The 18,459-nt window shown below is 44.6% G+C and overlaps 1 protein-coding gene across 1 annotated transcript in view; it reads right to left on the bottom strand.

The window, feature by feature from the left end:
• Nucleotides 1-17,915: 17,915 nt before the first annotated feature.
• LOC146869435 (E3 ubiquitin-protein ligase TRIM38-like) overlaps nucleotides 17,916-18,459 on the bottom strand; it is a 196,145-nt gene continuing 195,601 nt past the window's right edge. Inside the window, exon 10 of the mRNA XM_085599838.1 lies at nucleotides 17,916-18,270. Coding sequence (XP_085455964.1) covers nucleotides 18,062-18,270 — 209 coding nt within the window. The 3' untranslated portion in view covers nucleotides 17,916-18,061. The remainder of the gene's footprint in view (nucleotides 18,271-18,459) is intronic.

The following is an 18,459-nucleotide window of genomic DNA, read 5'->3' as shown; positions in this document are numbered from 1 at the left end:
AGTACAAAACAACATACTTCACTCCAAACTACTCCATTATACCCCATTCCACACCACAACACTCCACTACATCCTACCTTACTCCACTACTCTCCAATCCAATATACCACACTTACACCTACCCCAACACAATCTATCTCACTAAACTCTTATCTAATCTACCACACTCCATCCAATATACCCTACTATAAACCACCCAAAATACCTAGCTACAACTACCCCATTACATTCCCATATACCCCACTCCATTACAACCTACACTACTCCGTTCAAATACACCCAATATACTTCACTACAACTACCCCACTCCACTTCAATATATTCCACTCCAGCCTTCTACACTAAACTCCATTCTACCCCACTCCACTGTTCAACAATCTACCACATTACACTAAACCATAATATACTTCACAGCAACACAATCTACACAACTCAAGCCCACTCCTACCTACCGCAATCTACCCAAACCTACTACTATCTACCCTAATCAACCCAATTATACCCCACTCTATACCACTATATAAAATCCCACTACTCTCAACTCCACTATACAGTGCTCTACAACAAACATCACCAATCCACGCCCCTCTACTATACGCCCCTCCAGTCCTCTCATTCTAACCCACTGCATTCTTAGCCACTCCACTCTACCCCCAACCCAATCTACACCACTCCACTTTAATACAATCTACACCAAAACACTTCCATCTATCATTCCAATCTACCCATCTCTTATCCACCAAATATAATCCACTGCAATGTACTCCACTTCACCCTAATCTAACACACTATAATACACACCCTAGAGAGAATCTGCTACTATGGCGTCAGAACAAATTGATTTATTATATTTAAAGAAGAAATCATCTATTAGCTTCTCGTTTGCTTCATTTGGCCAGGATTGTGTTTTCCCTTATTTATCACAGTTACCAGATCCAGGTTTGAGAAAAGAAATTTTAAGGGTTCGGGTGGTATGTAATCCAATCTATTCATCCCACCTACATAGGACTGGGGTGCAGAATAACAGTGGTCTTTGTCCCTGCTCTTTGAAAGCTAAATGTACTCTCACGCATATTCTTATGGACTGCGTTTTTTATCTTGCAAATCGGATCAAGTTTTTAAGACCTTTGTTTTTTAAATATGATGCTCTTTATAGGAACAAAGCGGTGGAGTTATTGTCTGAGATGCGATATTTAGATGTGGCAGTTGGGATTGCTCGTTTTTTACGATCTGTTAAACAGAATTTTAAAAATGAAATGTAATGGGGGTGGGGCGGCGAGGAGGGGGTGTTCATTTAAAGGTTTTAATTGTTAAGTGTGCTTTTTAGAATGTTTTATGGACAATTGTATAAATAAACTTGTTTTGAACCCCTTATCCCACTCCAACCCACTGCACTCCATTCCAGTCTACCCACTCCACTTTTTGACATTCTACCACGTTACAATAAACCATAATAAACCACACTACAACCCAATCTACACAATTCAACCTCACTCCTACCTTCCCCAATCTACCCAGACCTACTTTTATCTACCCCAATCAACCCAAATATACCCCACTCCACTTCCACTCTATACCACTCCATAAGTTCCTACTATTTTCCACTCCACTATAAAAACGCTACAACAAACCTCGCCAATCCACACCCACTCCACTATACCCCACTACACTTTAATACAATATTTTTTACAATCTACACCAAAACTCTTCAATCTACCATTCCAATCTACCCTACTCTAATCTACCATATCTACCCCACTACAATCTACTCAACTTCACCCTAATCTACCCCACCATACTACACTCCAATATACCCCACAACACTACTCTCCAATCTACCCCACTCAATTTCACTATACTCTACTACACACAACCTACCCCATTCTACTCCACCCTATTCTACTCCAAATTACCAGTAAACACCATTCCAATATAACCCACTTTACTATACACCAATCTAACATATTCCACTAAACCCTAATCTATCCTACCACGCTTCAATCCAATCTATCTCACTCTAATCAACCACACTACACTACAATATAACTCAACCCACCACAAACTACCACAATCCTTTTGAACACAAATTACACCAAAACAATATACTTCACTCTTATCTACTCCACTCCACCCCACCCCACCCCACCCCACTCCACTCCACTCCACCCACCCCACTCCACTCCACCCCACCACACTCTACTCGCTACACTCCATCCCGATCTACTACATGTCAAACTACCCCTCTCCAATCTATCTCACTCCACGTTACACAAACTACCCCAATCCATTCCAATATACCCTACTCTTATCCACTCAATATACCCCACCCACTACAACTACCCCCCTCCACTATACCCCACTCCATTCCAATTTATACCTGTCCGTTCCAATCTACATTACTATAATCCACCAAATCTACTTCCCTCATACAAAATTACTTTTTTAATACTTTTCCTTTTTCTCATGAAAACAAAACCTTCAAAAAATAATCATCATTATTACACATTTCTCAAGGAAAAATAAACAATAGGTAAAAACAAGAATTTGCAATGCAAATGGTCTCGCCTTTGGGACCTTATATGTATTTAGCTATGCAGCACCTTAGCCTGGGTGGTGAAACATCTACTGTTTTTCAACATGGAGGGAAAGTAAGCACCAAGGTATGGGAACACATGGAGATGAATATAGCCTTTTAGCAGGAAATGGTATAGTCCAAAGCTCTGTTTTTAATATATCAGGGCGTTCGGTGGTTATATCACTGAGAATACATGATTTGAAAAAAATATTATTGTTTACGGGTGCTTGTGGAAGAGAATTTCTATGGACTGGAATCTAAAGAATGCTAAAGTGATGAGCTAGAGTTCCTCATCAGAAAGCAGTACACCTGGTAAACAAGCACCCTGGGGCACAAACGTGAATGCAAGGTCTATCAAAAGGACACTCTTTCCCCAAGCCAGCTATTTCTGTAATTCTGCAGTTAGGTGTTTATTTTATTTTACCACACTCCATTCCAATATACCCTACTATAAACCACCCAAAATACCTAGCTACAACTACCCCATTACATTCCCATATACCCCACTCTATTACAACCTACACTACTCCGTTCAAATACACCCAATATACTTCACTACAACTACCCCACTCCACTTCAATATATTCCACTCCAGCCTTCTACACTAAACTCCATTCTACCCCACTCCACTGTTCAACAATCTACCACATTACACTAAACCATAATATACTTCACAGCAACACAATCTACACAACTCAAGCCCACTCCTACCTACCGCAATCTACCCAAACCTACTACTATCTACCCTAATCAACCCAATTATACCCCACTCTATACCACTATATAAAATCCCACTACTCTCAACTCCACTATACAGTGCTCTACAACAAACATCACCAATCCACGCCCCTCTACTATACGCCCCTCCAGTCCTCTCATTCTACCCCACTGCATTCTTAGCCACTCCACTCTACCCCCAACCCAATCTACACCCACTCCACTATACCCCACTCCACTTTAATACAATCTACACCAAAACACTTCCATCTATCATTCCAATCTACCCATCTCTTATCCACCAAATATAATCCACTGCAATGTACTCCACTTCACCCTAATCTAACACACTATAATACACACCCTAGAGAGAATCTGCTACTATGGCGTCAGAACAAATTGATTTATTATATTTAAAGAAGAAATCATCTATTAGCTTCTCGTTTGCTTCATTTGGCCAGGATTGTGTTTTCCCTTATTTATCACAGTTACCAGATCCAGGTTTGAGAAAAGAAATCTTAAGGGTTCGGGTGGTATGTAATCCAATCTATTCATCCCACCTACATAGGACTGGGGTGCAGAATAACAGTGGTCTTTGTCCCTGCTCTTTGAAAGCTAAATGTACTCTCACGCATATTCTTATGGACTGCGTTTTTTATCTTGCAAATCGGATCAAGTTTTTAAGACCTTTGTTTTTTAAATATGATGCTCTTTATAGGAACAAAGCGGTGGAGTTATTGTCTGAGATGCGATATTTAGATGTGGCAGTTGGGATTGCTCGTTTTTTACGATCTGTTAAACAGAATTTTAAAAATGAAATGTAATGGGGGTGGGGCGGCGAGGAGGGGGTGTTCATTTAAAGGTTTTAATTGTTAAGTGTGCTTTTTAGAATGTTTTATGGACAATTGTATAAATAAACTTGTTTTGAACCCCTTATCCCACTCCAACCCACTGCACTCCATTCCAGTCTACCCACTCCACTTTTTGACATTCTACCACGTTACAATAAACCATAATAAACCACACTACAACCCAATCTACACAATTCAACCTCACTCCTACCTACCCCAATCTACCCAGACCTACTTTTATCTACCCCAATCAACCCAAATATACCCCACTCCACTTCCACTCTATACCACTCCATAAATTCCTACTATTTTCCACTCCACTATAAAAACGCTACAACAAACCTCGCCAATCCACACCCACTCCACTATACCCCACTACACTTTAATACAATATTTTTTACAATCTACACCAAAACTCTTCAATCTACCATTCCAATCTACCCTACTCTAATCTACCATATCTACCCCACTACAATCTACTCAACTTCACCCTAATCTACCCCACCATACTACACTCCAATATACCCCACAACACTACTCTCCAATCTACCCCACTCAATTTCACCATACTCTACTACACACAACCTACCCCATTCTACTCCACCCTATTCTACTCCAAATTACCAGTAAACACCATTCCAATATAACCCACTTTACTATACACCAATCTAACATATTCCACTAAACCCTAATCTATCCTACCACGCTTCAATCCAATCTATCTCACTCTAATCAACCACACTACACTACAATATAACTCAACCCACCACAAACTACCACAATCCTTTTGAACACAAATTACACCAAAACAATATACTTCACTCTTATCTACTCCACTCCACCCCACCCCACCCCACTCCACTCCACCCCACCACACTCTACTCGCTACACTCCATCCCGATCTACTACATGTCAAACTACCCCTCTCCAATCTATCTCACTCCTCGTTACACAAACTACCCCAATCCATTCCAATATACCCTACTCTTATCCACTCAATATACCCCACCCACTACAACTACCCCCCTCCACTATACCCCACTCCATTCCAATTTATACCTGTCCGTTCCAATCTACATTACTATAATCCACCAAATCTACTTCCCTCATACAAAATTACTTTTTTAATACTTTTCCTTTTTCTCATGAAAACAAAACCTTCAAAAAATAATCATCATTATTACACATTTCTCAAGGAAAAATAAACAATAGGTAAAAACAAGAATTTGCAATGCAAATGGTCTCGCCTTTGGGTCCTTATATGTATTTAGCTATGCAGCACCTTAGCCTGGGTGGTGAAACATCTACTGTTTTTCAACATGGAGGGAAAGTAAGCACCAAGGTATGGGAACACATGGAGAGGAATATAGCCTTTTAGCAGGAAATGGTATAGTCCAAAGCTCTGTTTTTAATATATCAGGGCGTTCGGTGGTTATATCACTGAGAATACATGATTTGAAAAAAATATTATTGTTTACGGGTGCTTGTGGAAGAGAATTTCTATGGACTGGAATCTAAAGAATGCTAAAGTGATTAGCTAGAGTTCCTCATCAGAAAGCAGTACACCTGGTAAACAAGCACCCTGGGGCACAAACGTGAATGCAAGGTCTATCAAAAGGACACTCTTTCCCCAAGCCAGCTATTTCTGTAATTCTGCAGTTAGGTGTTTATTTTACCCCCCGGCCGCTAACATTCGTCCTGAAAACCGCACAATAAAGCAGATACGCTGTAACAAAACACTAGAGGGCATATTATCAAGAGCTGGCGATAACATTTTCGCCGCTTTAGGGTCCGTTTTCGGGCGAAAAGCGGCGATAATTTTATTGCCTTATTTACAAGGACACTCTATCGTGTGTTTCAATGACTTAGCGCCCGTTTACGGCATGCCTCGCATCGCATCAGTAATGAGATGCAAAGCAGGCGTGCCTCACAAAACTTCATGGAATAATATTGCTAATTGGGCATCGTGATATTTACAACGAGGCCCCGTACGGCGAAGCGATAATCATATTCGCGCTAACTCTGCATTAATGCTGCTTTCTAACGTCTGCAAAAATCATGACTTACGTATACATTACATGGGGGGTGGATTATGGTGATACGACCACAGGGTCGTATCAGCAAGATTATCACCATTTTTCATGCAACATCGCTGATTTTTCAGCGATGTTGGCCCATTTCCCCTCGCTGGAATATTTATCGCCATTGCGCTATGCGTTGTTAATACAGCGCTGGCATGGCGATAAATTCCAGCGATAGCCGGTGATAAGAAAATTTGCGCTAAGCGCGGCCAGCGATAATTATCACTGCCGCTTGATAATATGCTCCTAGAGGACTTAGAAACCAGCACAACTCTAAAATCCATTAATATTGTAGTTACCCAAACGCATTATACCTTTATATAAATTGATGTATCTGATGCATTACTCCAGAATTGCTTTTGGTACATTTTTAGCCCCTGCACTAAACACCGAGGCACCATTTTCTGCCTTTTAACTCTTTCCCCAACTTTTTTAATAGCTTCAGATTTTTTTAAGCACGTTATGCGCTGCCTGCCCCCAATTGTGCTTTTGAAAGGTAAATATATGAGACAAGCATTTGCAATGCAATAGGTCTCGCATTGATGCGAGTTTGAGCTATTGACATTGTAAATAACAATGCCTTTTATTTAGGGTTTTAAAAAGAAAACAAAAATAAAAGGCATTATTATTTGCATATGTCAATAGTTCAAACTCGCGTTAATGCGAGAACTATGGCATTGCAATTGCTTGTTAACTTCTAGTCTTCAAGGCGGAAGTCAGGCGCACTTGCCCGGGACGTGGGCGGGGCCTGCTCCGGCAAAAACAGAAACCGGCGTGCCGTGCTAACGCGGGGCTCCCATGTTGAAGGGAGAGCCCTGCGGTGGCGGCCGGAGTGAAGAGAAGCCCCGGGTCCCAGGAGGGGGCCCGGGTGAAGAATGCGGCGGCCGAGGATGACCACAGCAGCGCGGGGCTCCCAGCAGTGCAGGGAAGCCCCGCAACAGAAGTGCTGCAGCCGCGAGGAGGAGCTCCGTGTGGGCTATTGTTGGCGCAAAGTGTACTTTTGCAATTCTGAGCGGCCCCATCTTGCAGCGGGCCGCTCCAACGGGGCTGGCATGTTATCGGAAGCGGGACAGGAGATGTGCACATCGCGTGTGTGCACGTGCGTGCTCACGTGCGCGTACACCAGCTCAAATCCGCCAAAAGCCTTGCGCGTGCCCATCTCCTGTCCCACTTCCGAGGCAAGTCAGCAACAATAGATCTCGCTGGCGGACAGCAGCGCTTTGCGCTGCGTTCGCAGGCGAGACCTAAAAAAGGAAACGTTAGACTGACAAAAGCGTCCAGTAACCCCATTAGCCAAAGCTCTTAAGGACAAGCAATACCTTCATGCTGATTAAATATAAGAGAGATACATTGAGAGGGCTGACCAGAAAGTGATTCCATAGATAAGCAGAGGACATACAGGTCCGTCCTCGAGTTTCATTTAGAGTTAAAAACAAGCATTGGCATAGCCAATAGGTCTCGCCTTAGGGACCTTATAAGTGTTTAGCCATGCAGCACACAAGCTGCGAGTTTACAAACATCATAAAGTAGACAGAGCAGCCGATCACATATTAACAATGGCAGGAACAGAATAGTTCCGCCCTGCATACCCTCTGCACAGGATTAAGCAAGAGCACTAACAACCGATCTGTGGTGGGTGCGGAGGGGACATGGACTGTTTCCTTTCATCTTTAAAAATGCAAGACTACATACAAGTGTCAGAATTCAAGGAAAACATGAGAGGATGTGCATGTGTGACTCACACTTAATATGGGACACGGCAGGCTCTAAACAGGGAGTGGTTTGCTTTGACTCGGGGTGTCCAAAAAAAGACCAGGAGGGCTGGACTCATGCCAGGTTTCCAGGATGGCCACATAAGATTCATTTCAATACAACGAACCGAGATGAAAGCTATTTACAGTAGGCGATTATCCTTAAAATCTGTCATGGACCCAGCCTTCTGGACCCAAGTTGGACACCGCTGCTTAAACAGAGCCAACCAGACTAACACGCCTGGCCTATGTTTTGTAAAAGGAAAGCCGAGGGGTGAAAACACTTGGAGAGTCAGATATGGCGGGGTCGCAGAGCCCTATCGCCAGCTCACAATTCCTGTGTGTCTCAGGGTCTGAACTGCTAGGTTCCCTGAGAAGATAAAACAAGGTGAAAGGAGGGACAGTTTGACAAGGAGAGCGGAGCGACAGCCGTGAAGTACTGATGGGAGAGCCTTAAAGAGAGACAAAATGGATGAGATGAAGGAGAGACTTAAAGGCTAGGATGAAAAGGACCAGCTGAAAAACAAAGCGCCTCTGGTGAAAGGAGGGACAGAATGACATGGAGAGGGGAGAGACTGCTCGTGGGGTGTGCCATTATGAGAGATGAAAAGCTGAGTCGAAAGGTGGAATCCGGTATGAAGCAGAGACTGCGGTGAAGGAAGGGGTAGGATAAAATGGTAGAGCCTGTGAAGTGCTGGTGGGGGGTGCCACAATGAGAGACTGAACGATTGTGATGAAATAGGTGACCGGGTGAGAAATGGAGAACCTCTGGCGAAAGGAGGGACAGAATGAGGGGAGAGATAGCCTGTGAAGTATTGGAAAGAAGTGCTATTAGAAGACAGCGACAGGCTGAGGTGAAAGGAGGAGTCCACTAAGAAACAGAGAGCCTCTGGTGAAAGGAGGAACAGTGCGACAAGGTGAAAGAAGGAACAGTGCGACAAGGTGAAAGAAGGAACAGTGCGACAAGGTGAAAGGAGGAACAGCAGTGAAGTACCGATGGGAGAGCCATGAAGAAACGGAATGGATGAGATGGAGAGTGAAAAGGCTGGGATGAAAAGATGGACCGGGTGAAAAGCAGAGAACCTGTAGTGAAAGGAGGGGCAGATGACACAAAAGGGAGAGACAGCCCATGAGGAGTGCCATTAGGAGAGACTGAAAGGCTGAGTTGATAGGAGGAGTCTGGCAAGGAGCAGAGAATACGGTGAAGGAAGGGGCAGGATGACCAATAGAGTGGAGAGACAGCCATGAAGTACCGTTGGAGAATGCCACAAGGACAGCGTGAATGACAGATGAAATGAGTAATCGGATAAGAAAGAGAAAGACTGATGAAAGGAGTAACGGTGAAAAGGCGGCAGGAGAGACAGCCCTGAAGGACCAGTGGGGTGTGCCACAAGGAGAGACTGAAAGATTGAGATGAAATGAGTGACGGGTGAGAAACAGGTAGCCTCTGGTGAAAGCTGCGACAGGATGACGAGGAGACGGGAGAGACGGCTGTGAAATACCAGTGGGGTGTGCCAGTGTAGTTGTGATGGGGTTGCAGAGTTGTAGTTAAAGAGTTATTCGTTTGTTGTGTTGTTGTAGATGTACCACTAATGTTTTTAGCGGTGCTGTTGTAAAGCTGTAGTGTTATTGTTGATGTGCTGCTGTAAAGCTATAGGGTCGATTCAAATGTGGTTGTGGACAGAAGACTACTAAAGATGTGATGTCATCTATCTGTGACTTTCGAACTGTGTGGTGAAGTTAAACTACAGACGCATTTGCTTTTTTTCCACTTTTCCTTCATCAGCCGTGCTCAGTACAGCTAAACGGCTTGCCTCCACTAAACTTCTCACATATGCCGTCTATCTGCGGTTGTTGACGCCACTTACATTCTCCACTTCAGCTGCAGCAGCTTTGTGCGAAGTTCGCTTGCTAAGCCTGCCTCCAAAGGGGAGGGGTGGAGGCTCTGGATCAGCGTCACGTCTGTGACCTTTCATGTCGGGCTGTAAAGCTGAATGTTCTGTACTGCAACACATTTATTTATTTATTTCTGACATTTATTGAGCGCGAACGAATACCCGTAGGCGTCTCGGCGCTAGACTATAGCAGGTATCTTTCCCCAAGATATGGATAACATCGGAGGATCATGGTCCGTGTTACTGGTTAAACAGCCAAGTTTTCAGTTTCTTCCGAAACAGGGAAAGTGAGGGTCTGGTTCTAATATGTTGTGGCAAAGTATTCCACATCTTGGGAGCCGCAAGTGAAAAACAGCGGTCACCCCAAGAGACTGTTTTGGAACGTGGAACCACTAATTGGTTGAGAGTTGTGGATCGAAGCTGTCTAGCCGGTCTATAGAGTACAAGCTGGTCCTTAAGAGGGCGTGGTCCTTGATCGTGAAGTGCCTTGTAAACTATACAGAGTGATTTAAACTTGATCCTGTTTTGGATCGTCAACCAATGGTATGTCCTGATAGTATCAGAAATGGGTGCAAACTTAGGTGCTCGAGACAGCAGACGTGCTGCTGCGTTCTGTATTGTCTGCAGTTTTTTTGTTACTCTGATTTGGGCATTTAAAAAGAGTGCATTGCAGTAGTCTAAAGATGAAAGTACTAAGGAACTGACCAAAGTTTTAGCAGCAGCATCCGGTAGGAAAGGAATGATTTTCCTTATCATTCTAAGTTTATGATGGGCTGTAGCTGCTACTTTGTTTGCGTGTGCCATGAAATTAAGATGATCATCAAAAATTACTCCCAAATTCCTGACCTTAGGGGTCGGGCTAGGAGGGGTACCGAAGGCTGGTGGCCACCACGATACAGGCCAAATCGGGGAGAGGGATCCTAAGATGACCACCTCCGTTTTATCGGAGTTTAGCTTCAGGCAATTACCTGTCATCCACTCTCCAATCGCCCTCATTCCATTTTGGAAGCGCTCTGCCACTTCCAGCCCGTCACCTTTAATGGCCATCACCAGTTGCGTGTCATCTGCATATGAGGTTAGGCTCATCCCGTATGCTTTAATGACACATGCAAGGTCCGACACATAGATGTTAAATAGTGTCGGACTAAGGGAGGAGCCTTGAGGAACCCCACAGGGAAGTGACAGCTTGGCCGATTGATATGGCCCCAGTGTGACCACCTGCGTTCTATCGGCCAGGAAGGAAGAGAGCAAGTCTCTCGCAGTGTGGTGAATGCCCATCCTTCCGACACGGTCCATCAGGATCTTGTGGTCGACCGTGTCGAAAGCTGCCGAGAGATCTAACAATACAAGTAATGCTGTCCCTCCCTGGTCACGGATAATTCTGATGTCGTCTGCTGCCTTGATGAGGGCGGTTTCCGTACCATGATACTTACGGAAGCCAAACTGTGTGTCGTCCAGTAGCTGATGTTTCTCTATATGCTCTGATAGCTGCTGGTTCATGGCTTTTTCGGCCACTTTAGCTAGGAAAGGGAGGCTTGCTATGGGCCTATAATTCTTGAGTTCCTCCTTATCTAAACTGGGTTTCTTCAGCAGGGGTTTGACCAGTGTGTTTTTAAGGGAATCTGGATAAGTCCCAGAACTCAATATTGTATTGCAAACATGAGTGATGACCGGAACAGTGGTGTCCATCACCATAGAGAGAACTGAGGAAGGGCAAGGGTCCAGAGCCGATCCCGTTTTAATTGACGTAATAATGATTTTTGTTTGGTCAGTAGTAAGAGCCCCAAAACTGGACAAGATGTTTCCTGAGGAAGTGTAAGAGGGAGAGGCTCTGGTGATGTTAATTTTTGAAGTAAAGGCTTGGTATATATCATTGACCTTGGAGAAAAAGAATTCTGACAATGTGTCGCAGAATGATTGTTTAAACACACAGAAGACAGAAGCGCCCCTGCCAGGGAAATGAGCATCCAGCGGGCACCGAGCCGCTCTGTGAGAAGTGATACTATGGCCAGCAAAGCAGCGCCGTGCGCCAGCGAGGAGAGGGAGAAAGAGCAAGGCGAGAAGGGGGGGCCACGCCCCCAACCACGACCAGATGGCACACTGCACGCAATTAAGTGTGAGCGAAGCGGAGGAAAACTGTAGTTAGGCGCTGCTGCTTGGGGACTACACGGAAGTTACCATAGGATCAGGCGGGCAACTAGAGCCAAATTTCGGGGGGGGGAGGGGGAGGGAGGGGCCGAGAAAGATTTGGGGGGGGGGGGGCTAAGTCTTCCAACCATAGGCAGAGTGGCTGTAAGAAGGGGTGAAAACACAACAAAAGCCTCATTAACGAATAAATGGTCTTTTAAAGACCTGTGAAGTACTCGGGTCCGGCTGCAATTAGACGGACAGACGCCAGTCCGTGAGGCTGTCTCAGCCGGGCTGACACACATGACGGGGGAGGGGGGGGGGGCTGAAGCCTGGTGAGCCCAATGGGTGTTGCGCGCCTGCATAGGATCAACAGCCAACAGAAATCAAGAAAACAACAGCAATGCCAGACTTAAACCAATCGCAAGGGGCAGGAGAAATTACACGGAGTTGAAGCCAATACACAGATTACTTTAAGTCTCGCTGAGACAGCGCATGCAGTGCATGCGCTGCCAAAATTAGACCTAAAAAGGGTCGGGCTCAAAGACGATCCCTGTGGCACCTCGCATGGTAATGTAAAGTTAGGTGATTTAAACGCATCTATGGCCACACATTGTTCCCTGCCAGACAAGAACGATTCAAATAGAGTTAGTAATTTCCCTTTGACACCGATTCCCCTCCGAACTGCCAATAGTTTCTGATGCTTCACCCTATCAAATGCGGCAGAGAGGTCCAGCAGCACAAGTGCTGCATTGCCACCCGCGTCAACTGTCTGCCTATTCAGTTCAGATGATGTAATCAGAGCCAGTTCGGTACTATGGTGTTTTCGAAATCCGAACTGGGTGTCATCAAGAAAACCATGCCTTTCGATATATTCTGATAGAATGCCATTCATGGCTTTCTCCACCATCTTCGCCGGCAGCGGAAGTCTAGAGATTGGGTGATATTGTTGGGGTCTGCCCCATCTAAATTAGGCTTCTTCAAAAGTTCCATCTGCGTTCCGAATAAATAGAAATTGCCAATCTACACAGGCAAAAATCTGAAAGCTAATTGCACCCTGCCCAAATCGCACACCATCTCCACAAGCATTATCCACAACACAGTTACTCCTGCCCTCACTGAGGCAGGGTTCCTCGCCGATTTGTCAACTTTAGGGCCAAAGCAAGGTACGCAGAAACCCACCTGAAGCTCTCCAAATGTTCAGCAATCTCTCTAGCTGTGCCACACTTACGTTCTAACTGGAGAACTGACCCGTGAATATCCTCCTCTTCCACTTGTTCAAACTCTTGACACCTCTACATGTGCTAGTGTATTGAAGCTTCAGGAGTTGTCCTGTGCATTTACACATTTGTGTACAACTTTACATTAAGTCATGGTGTCCAGCCCTCTACTGAAGGATCTATATACCAAAGCTCTGATGGCACCAAGCATGCAACACATGTGAGCTGACCCACCCCACAAGAGCGTTTGTTTCCACCACTCAAGTATCTAACCGTTCAACATTTCACCCTACTATCCACCCAATGATGCCCACTATTTCACCTTTACATTCTGTCATCATTCAGTCTTTCACCATTTCATTGATTCAACCATCCACCCTTTGACCACTCCTTCCTTTCCCCATTCTTTCATCCATTCACCCACCCATACTTTCCCCCTTGCCTTTCACCCACACATGCACCTTTTCACTGATCCACCCTTTCACCCTCCCAACATTCTTCCACCAATCCATCCTTTCATCCCTACTCTTCCCCATCTTTTTAACCCCCCATCTATACACCCACCCATATTTTCTCCCATTCCTTCGCCCACCCATGCATCCCTTCACTCATCATTCAGTTTAACCTTCCATCCTTCTTTCACTTTTCTATCAACCCATCTTTCTTTACCACTAATTTTGAGTTTTTGTCTGCCGAGTTCCAGACAGAAGAGGTCATTAAGAACTCCCCTGCTGTAGTTGCTAAAGCAGGGGGTTCATGACGACCTTGCTGCCGAATCACATTTCCTTAAGAATCCACCCCTCCCTTAATGGTGCACATTGAACATAGAAGCTGTAGTACCGACAGCAAATGTCCACTGGCTGTATACCTGACCGCCACTGGTACCCAAGGTACAGCCACAGATTATTGTCCAGTTACTGCTCAAGCTATCATTCTCCTCTCAATCCTCACATTTGTGCCTGCTTCTGTATGTGTTAGCAAATTAAAGCTATACCTGCTAGCTTTTCAGTGCATTGCTTAACTTAAAAGATGCAACCTGGTCCAGTGACAGGTGTTTAACTAAAGAACTTGTCATAACCCACAGATGTATATTCACAAGATCAAAGGACCCACTCACGATACTGATGCTTTGTACTGTACATTTGTTACTGAGGTTTTAGAAGATCTGCTGGTTGGCACCTTGCTATCAATGGGATGCTGCACTCTGTGGGGTGATAAACAAAGAATCTGGGGTCAATATCCTGCACCGAGCCAATGCCTGAGGGGAGCCCAGAACTGCCACTCCTTTTTCGTGAATCTCTTAAATTTTAAAATAATTGCCTTTAGCTGCAATCAACCACAAACAATGTTTACAAATCTCAGGGCATATTTACAAGCTCCTATTGCCGCCGCAACGACAATTTTCAGGACGTTGTGGTGACGATAGGGGCTTCGCCTTATTTACAAGGCAGCGTTAAGCCACCTAACATGGCTTAATGCTGCCTTGTAAATAAGGCACCCTTTCACGCTACACTTAGCGTGAAAGGGGAGGGCAAAGGGTGTTGCTAGGAGTGTTCCACCGCAACACCCATTGATTTTGACGCTGCCCCACATTTACAAGGGTGGCATAAATATGGGGCACCACCAAAATTAGGACCAGGGAAAACCTGGTCTTACCCTGGTGAAACGAGGAGAGATGTTTAATTTCTCCTCATTTTTGCTGTTTCCATGTGCGCTGTGTTTTGCAGCATACATGGAAACAGTAAAATGCCAATGATTGTTTATGTGCAGGAAAGAGACCCTTCTTGCACATAAACAATCATTTAAATGAAATGACATTTTGCAACTTCTATGTGCGCTGCACTGAGCAGCACACATAGAAGTTACAAAACACCATTTAAAGAATGTTTATGTGCAGGAAGGGAAGGGCTAATAGATCTCAATGCCAATCAATTCGCAGAAGGTGGTAATTGATGACAATAATTCATAATAGTTCATAACAGAAAGATTGACCCAGAAATCGGAAATATCAACACCTTCAATAGTGGCGTCCGAGTTGGAAGACAAGACCGCTTATCCCGGTGGCTGCACAGCTCGATGCTGGAAATATAATCCTAATTTATGGAACTGGCCTTAAACATGGAATAATTGTATTCCTATCTGGTTTTGCACTATTGAAGGTGTTGATATTTCCGAATTCTGGGTCAATATTTCTGTTACGAACTATTATGAATTATTATCATCAATGGCATTGAGATCCATTAGCCCTGAGGAAGTTCCAAAAAATGTTGATTTTGAGGAACGAAACGCATTGGCTGTCTTTGTGCACACTTGTCAATTTTGAAATAAAATATACAAACATATGTAGATCATTGTTACCCGCTTCATCACACTTGGAGGACAGGACTTGCCTTCACGGAACATGAAATAATGATGTTTCCTTAATGCAGCAGGCTGATCAATGTTCCTTTACATGCTCATTTATAGCTGCTGTTTATCCAGCTTCTCTATAGCTGGTAAGCATCCAGCCCACACTTGCTTCATTTGAATGATTGTTTCGCCTGCAGTGGTCGCCCTAACATCCTTGGTGTGGTGTTCCCCCAAATGTTTCTTCCCCCTTCTCGTTTACTGAATTATTTGTTTGCATTAGGTCTCTGTGCACGTCTCTAGTGCTAAAGTACCTGCGCTCTTCCCTTCAACATGGTCAATTGGGACTTCACCTAATCGGTGCATTCAATTTACTTGTAAGACCCAAGTCTTGGTACTGTGTGCACCCAGGGCCTATGATTTAAATGCTGCCTGTGGGCCTGCAGGACACATGGTGCCAGTCACTAAAGGAGCGGTGTAAAAACATGCCTCAGGCCTACTATTGCAGCCTACAGTGCGGGTTTAAACTGCCATTTCAACCTAGCAAAAGAAATGTTTTGTTAGGCATAAACCTTCCTATGTAATACTTATGTCACCCTTAAAGTAGGGCCTTAAAGCTTAAAGGGCAGGGTACATTGTATTTAAAACGTAGGGCTTGGGTACATGAATTTTACATGTCCTGACAGTGAATAACTCCTGTTGGAGCCAGTTACAGAACAAATGTATTTCACATTTTTCAGATTTTTAAAAAAAAAATACTCTTTTTTTTTTTTTTTTAGAAACCACAACATTGGTTATCACCAGGTGCACCATCTTGCGATTACTGTAGAGCAATCACATTAGCTGCATACTTTTCATGAAAAGGGTTAAGAGAGAACCTGACGCTTTGACAAAGTGGCAGGTCACTTGGCAAACGTGCCCCTCAACTCACAAGCCATGGCAATTATCCTCAGCGAAAGCTTTTGTTTGCATAGTTGTCTGAGCACTCTGAATCTGCTTGCACCGAATGGATCTTGACTTTAAGGTACTACTTACTACTCTTTTCTTGTTACACTACTATCTTCTCTGTCTTATCAAACAGTAATTTCCCCCACTCCTTTCTAAGCCCCACACATTTCCATTTAAAGTGTATACATTTCCTAATCAGTTCTTTTATAAAAGGAAAGTCAGGGTTTTATGAGGCTAATACTTTTAATTCTCTCAGAGTTAAATACATGCTGCTTATCTTACTCAGAGTAAGTATGTACGACCCCCTCATATGAGAATTCCAAAATGTCAGTGCATTGCTGGAGTGCTGTGCACACAATGCTGTTTGCAGTGCAGCAGCTTATGTGTAACACACAAAGGTTACAGGCATCACCCCTCGCATAAGGGTGCAAGACGCAGCGTGTTGAGGAGTGGCCAGAAAAAAGGAATCTTGTGTCATTGCACCCCAAGAGGTGAATCTTGTGTCATTGCACCCCAAGAGGTGTAAGGAAGAGCATGCTGTGCTCAGCTGACACTTGATCCCCCTATGCACAGAATACCAAACAGTGAATATCCGCTCATGCTCTGTACAACCCGCTGCAAATGATGTGTTAACCCTTTAAAGAGTAATAAGAAATGTCCCAGTGCACTCTAGAATTGAACTCCAATGGCACCTCAGGAATGGTCTGCACCACCAGCTGGCCGCTGGCTCAGTGAAAGGTCAGAGGTCCTAGCCCCCCCCCCCCTCCCTCCGGCTTTTGCATATTAATAAAGCGCCCACGTCCTTCAGACCTCGCCCTCCTACAATGCACAGAGCCCTCCTGTGAACAGGGGATTTGCACATTGGGCACTATGGGGGGAGGCCAGCCAGAGTAAACTGAACAGTGTTTAGAGGCTCTGCGTGATACCCACAATAATAGGTTTCATTCCTGTACCAGATGATGGTGGCTGGCCAGGGCATCAGGGAAGAAGATAGGAAGAAGGTAGTAACTTTCAGTAAGGACAGGCACTGCTGGCAGTGGGATATTCTGCAAACACTGCCTCAGAGGCAGTGCCTACTCGATTATCTCACTTCTGTTGTAGTGACACCACCCAGAAGGGACAGATTGTACACCGCCTATCATGCAAGATCAATGATGGACCAACACTGACTCTCGGCCAGTAAAGCTGTGAGTGAGGTGGGTTCATCAAACTGGACTGGGTGGTGGTAGAAACAGGAGCACAGTCCCTGTGCAGGTCTCACAGTTTCAGCTCTGTGCCATACATAACCCAAAAGTAAGGATAGATTTTCTCAGTGAAAGAGTCACATAACGTGTACACGTGTGACATGGTGGTCGCGTTGTGAAATGAAACCTGTCCTCCTTCGTAGTCCAGCAGAACACGAACCCTCTTGATGTCTTCATCGAAGGAGAGGTTTGTTAAGGGAGCGGTGACTGCCCGCAGCTGTCCATCCCACAGTCCTACTGACCAGAATCCGTATTCAGGTGTCCGATTGTAAGCACCTAGTCTGACTACCGACTCCCTGGCAGCCTCTATGATCCAGAAGCCCCCGTCTCCAACGTCCACCTCCCAGGAATTCCTTCCAGACGTGAATCCCTCTGATCCAAGGACACACGGCGCGTAGTTGAATCTCCGCGATTGTCTGACCGGAACTGTCCGGTCTCTGACCAGGTCACACTTGTCAGATCCTCGGACAGCAGGAGCCTGTAATTTGCTGTTGCTGCATCCGAGGTCACACTCGCTGTGAAAAGAAAAACATGTACAGTGAGATGATTACACGGTGTTATGCACAGAAAAGATGATTTGATTGGCTGAAGTTTTTGACCCTGTCCTTTCTTGTATAGTGCTTTTTAGATGAGTGGCACTCTAATGTATTATTTATTTGCTTTTAACTTCAGCTTCAATAAGTTATAATGGTAGCAAACAGAGG

This window comes from Triturus cristatus, chromosome 1_1 (assembly GCF_964204655.1).
Source record: "Triturus cristatus chromosome 1_1, aTriCri1.1, whole genome shotgun sequence".
Lineage (NCBI taxonomy): Eukaryota > Metazoa > Chordata > Amphibia > Caudata > Salamandridae > Triturus > Triturus cristatus.
The sequence above is the reverse complement of the archived record's forward strand: the minus strand, read 5'-3'. Positions and strand labels throughout refer to the sequence as shown.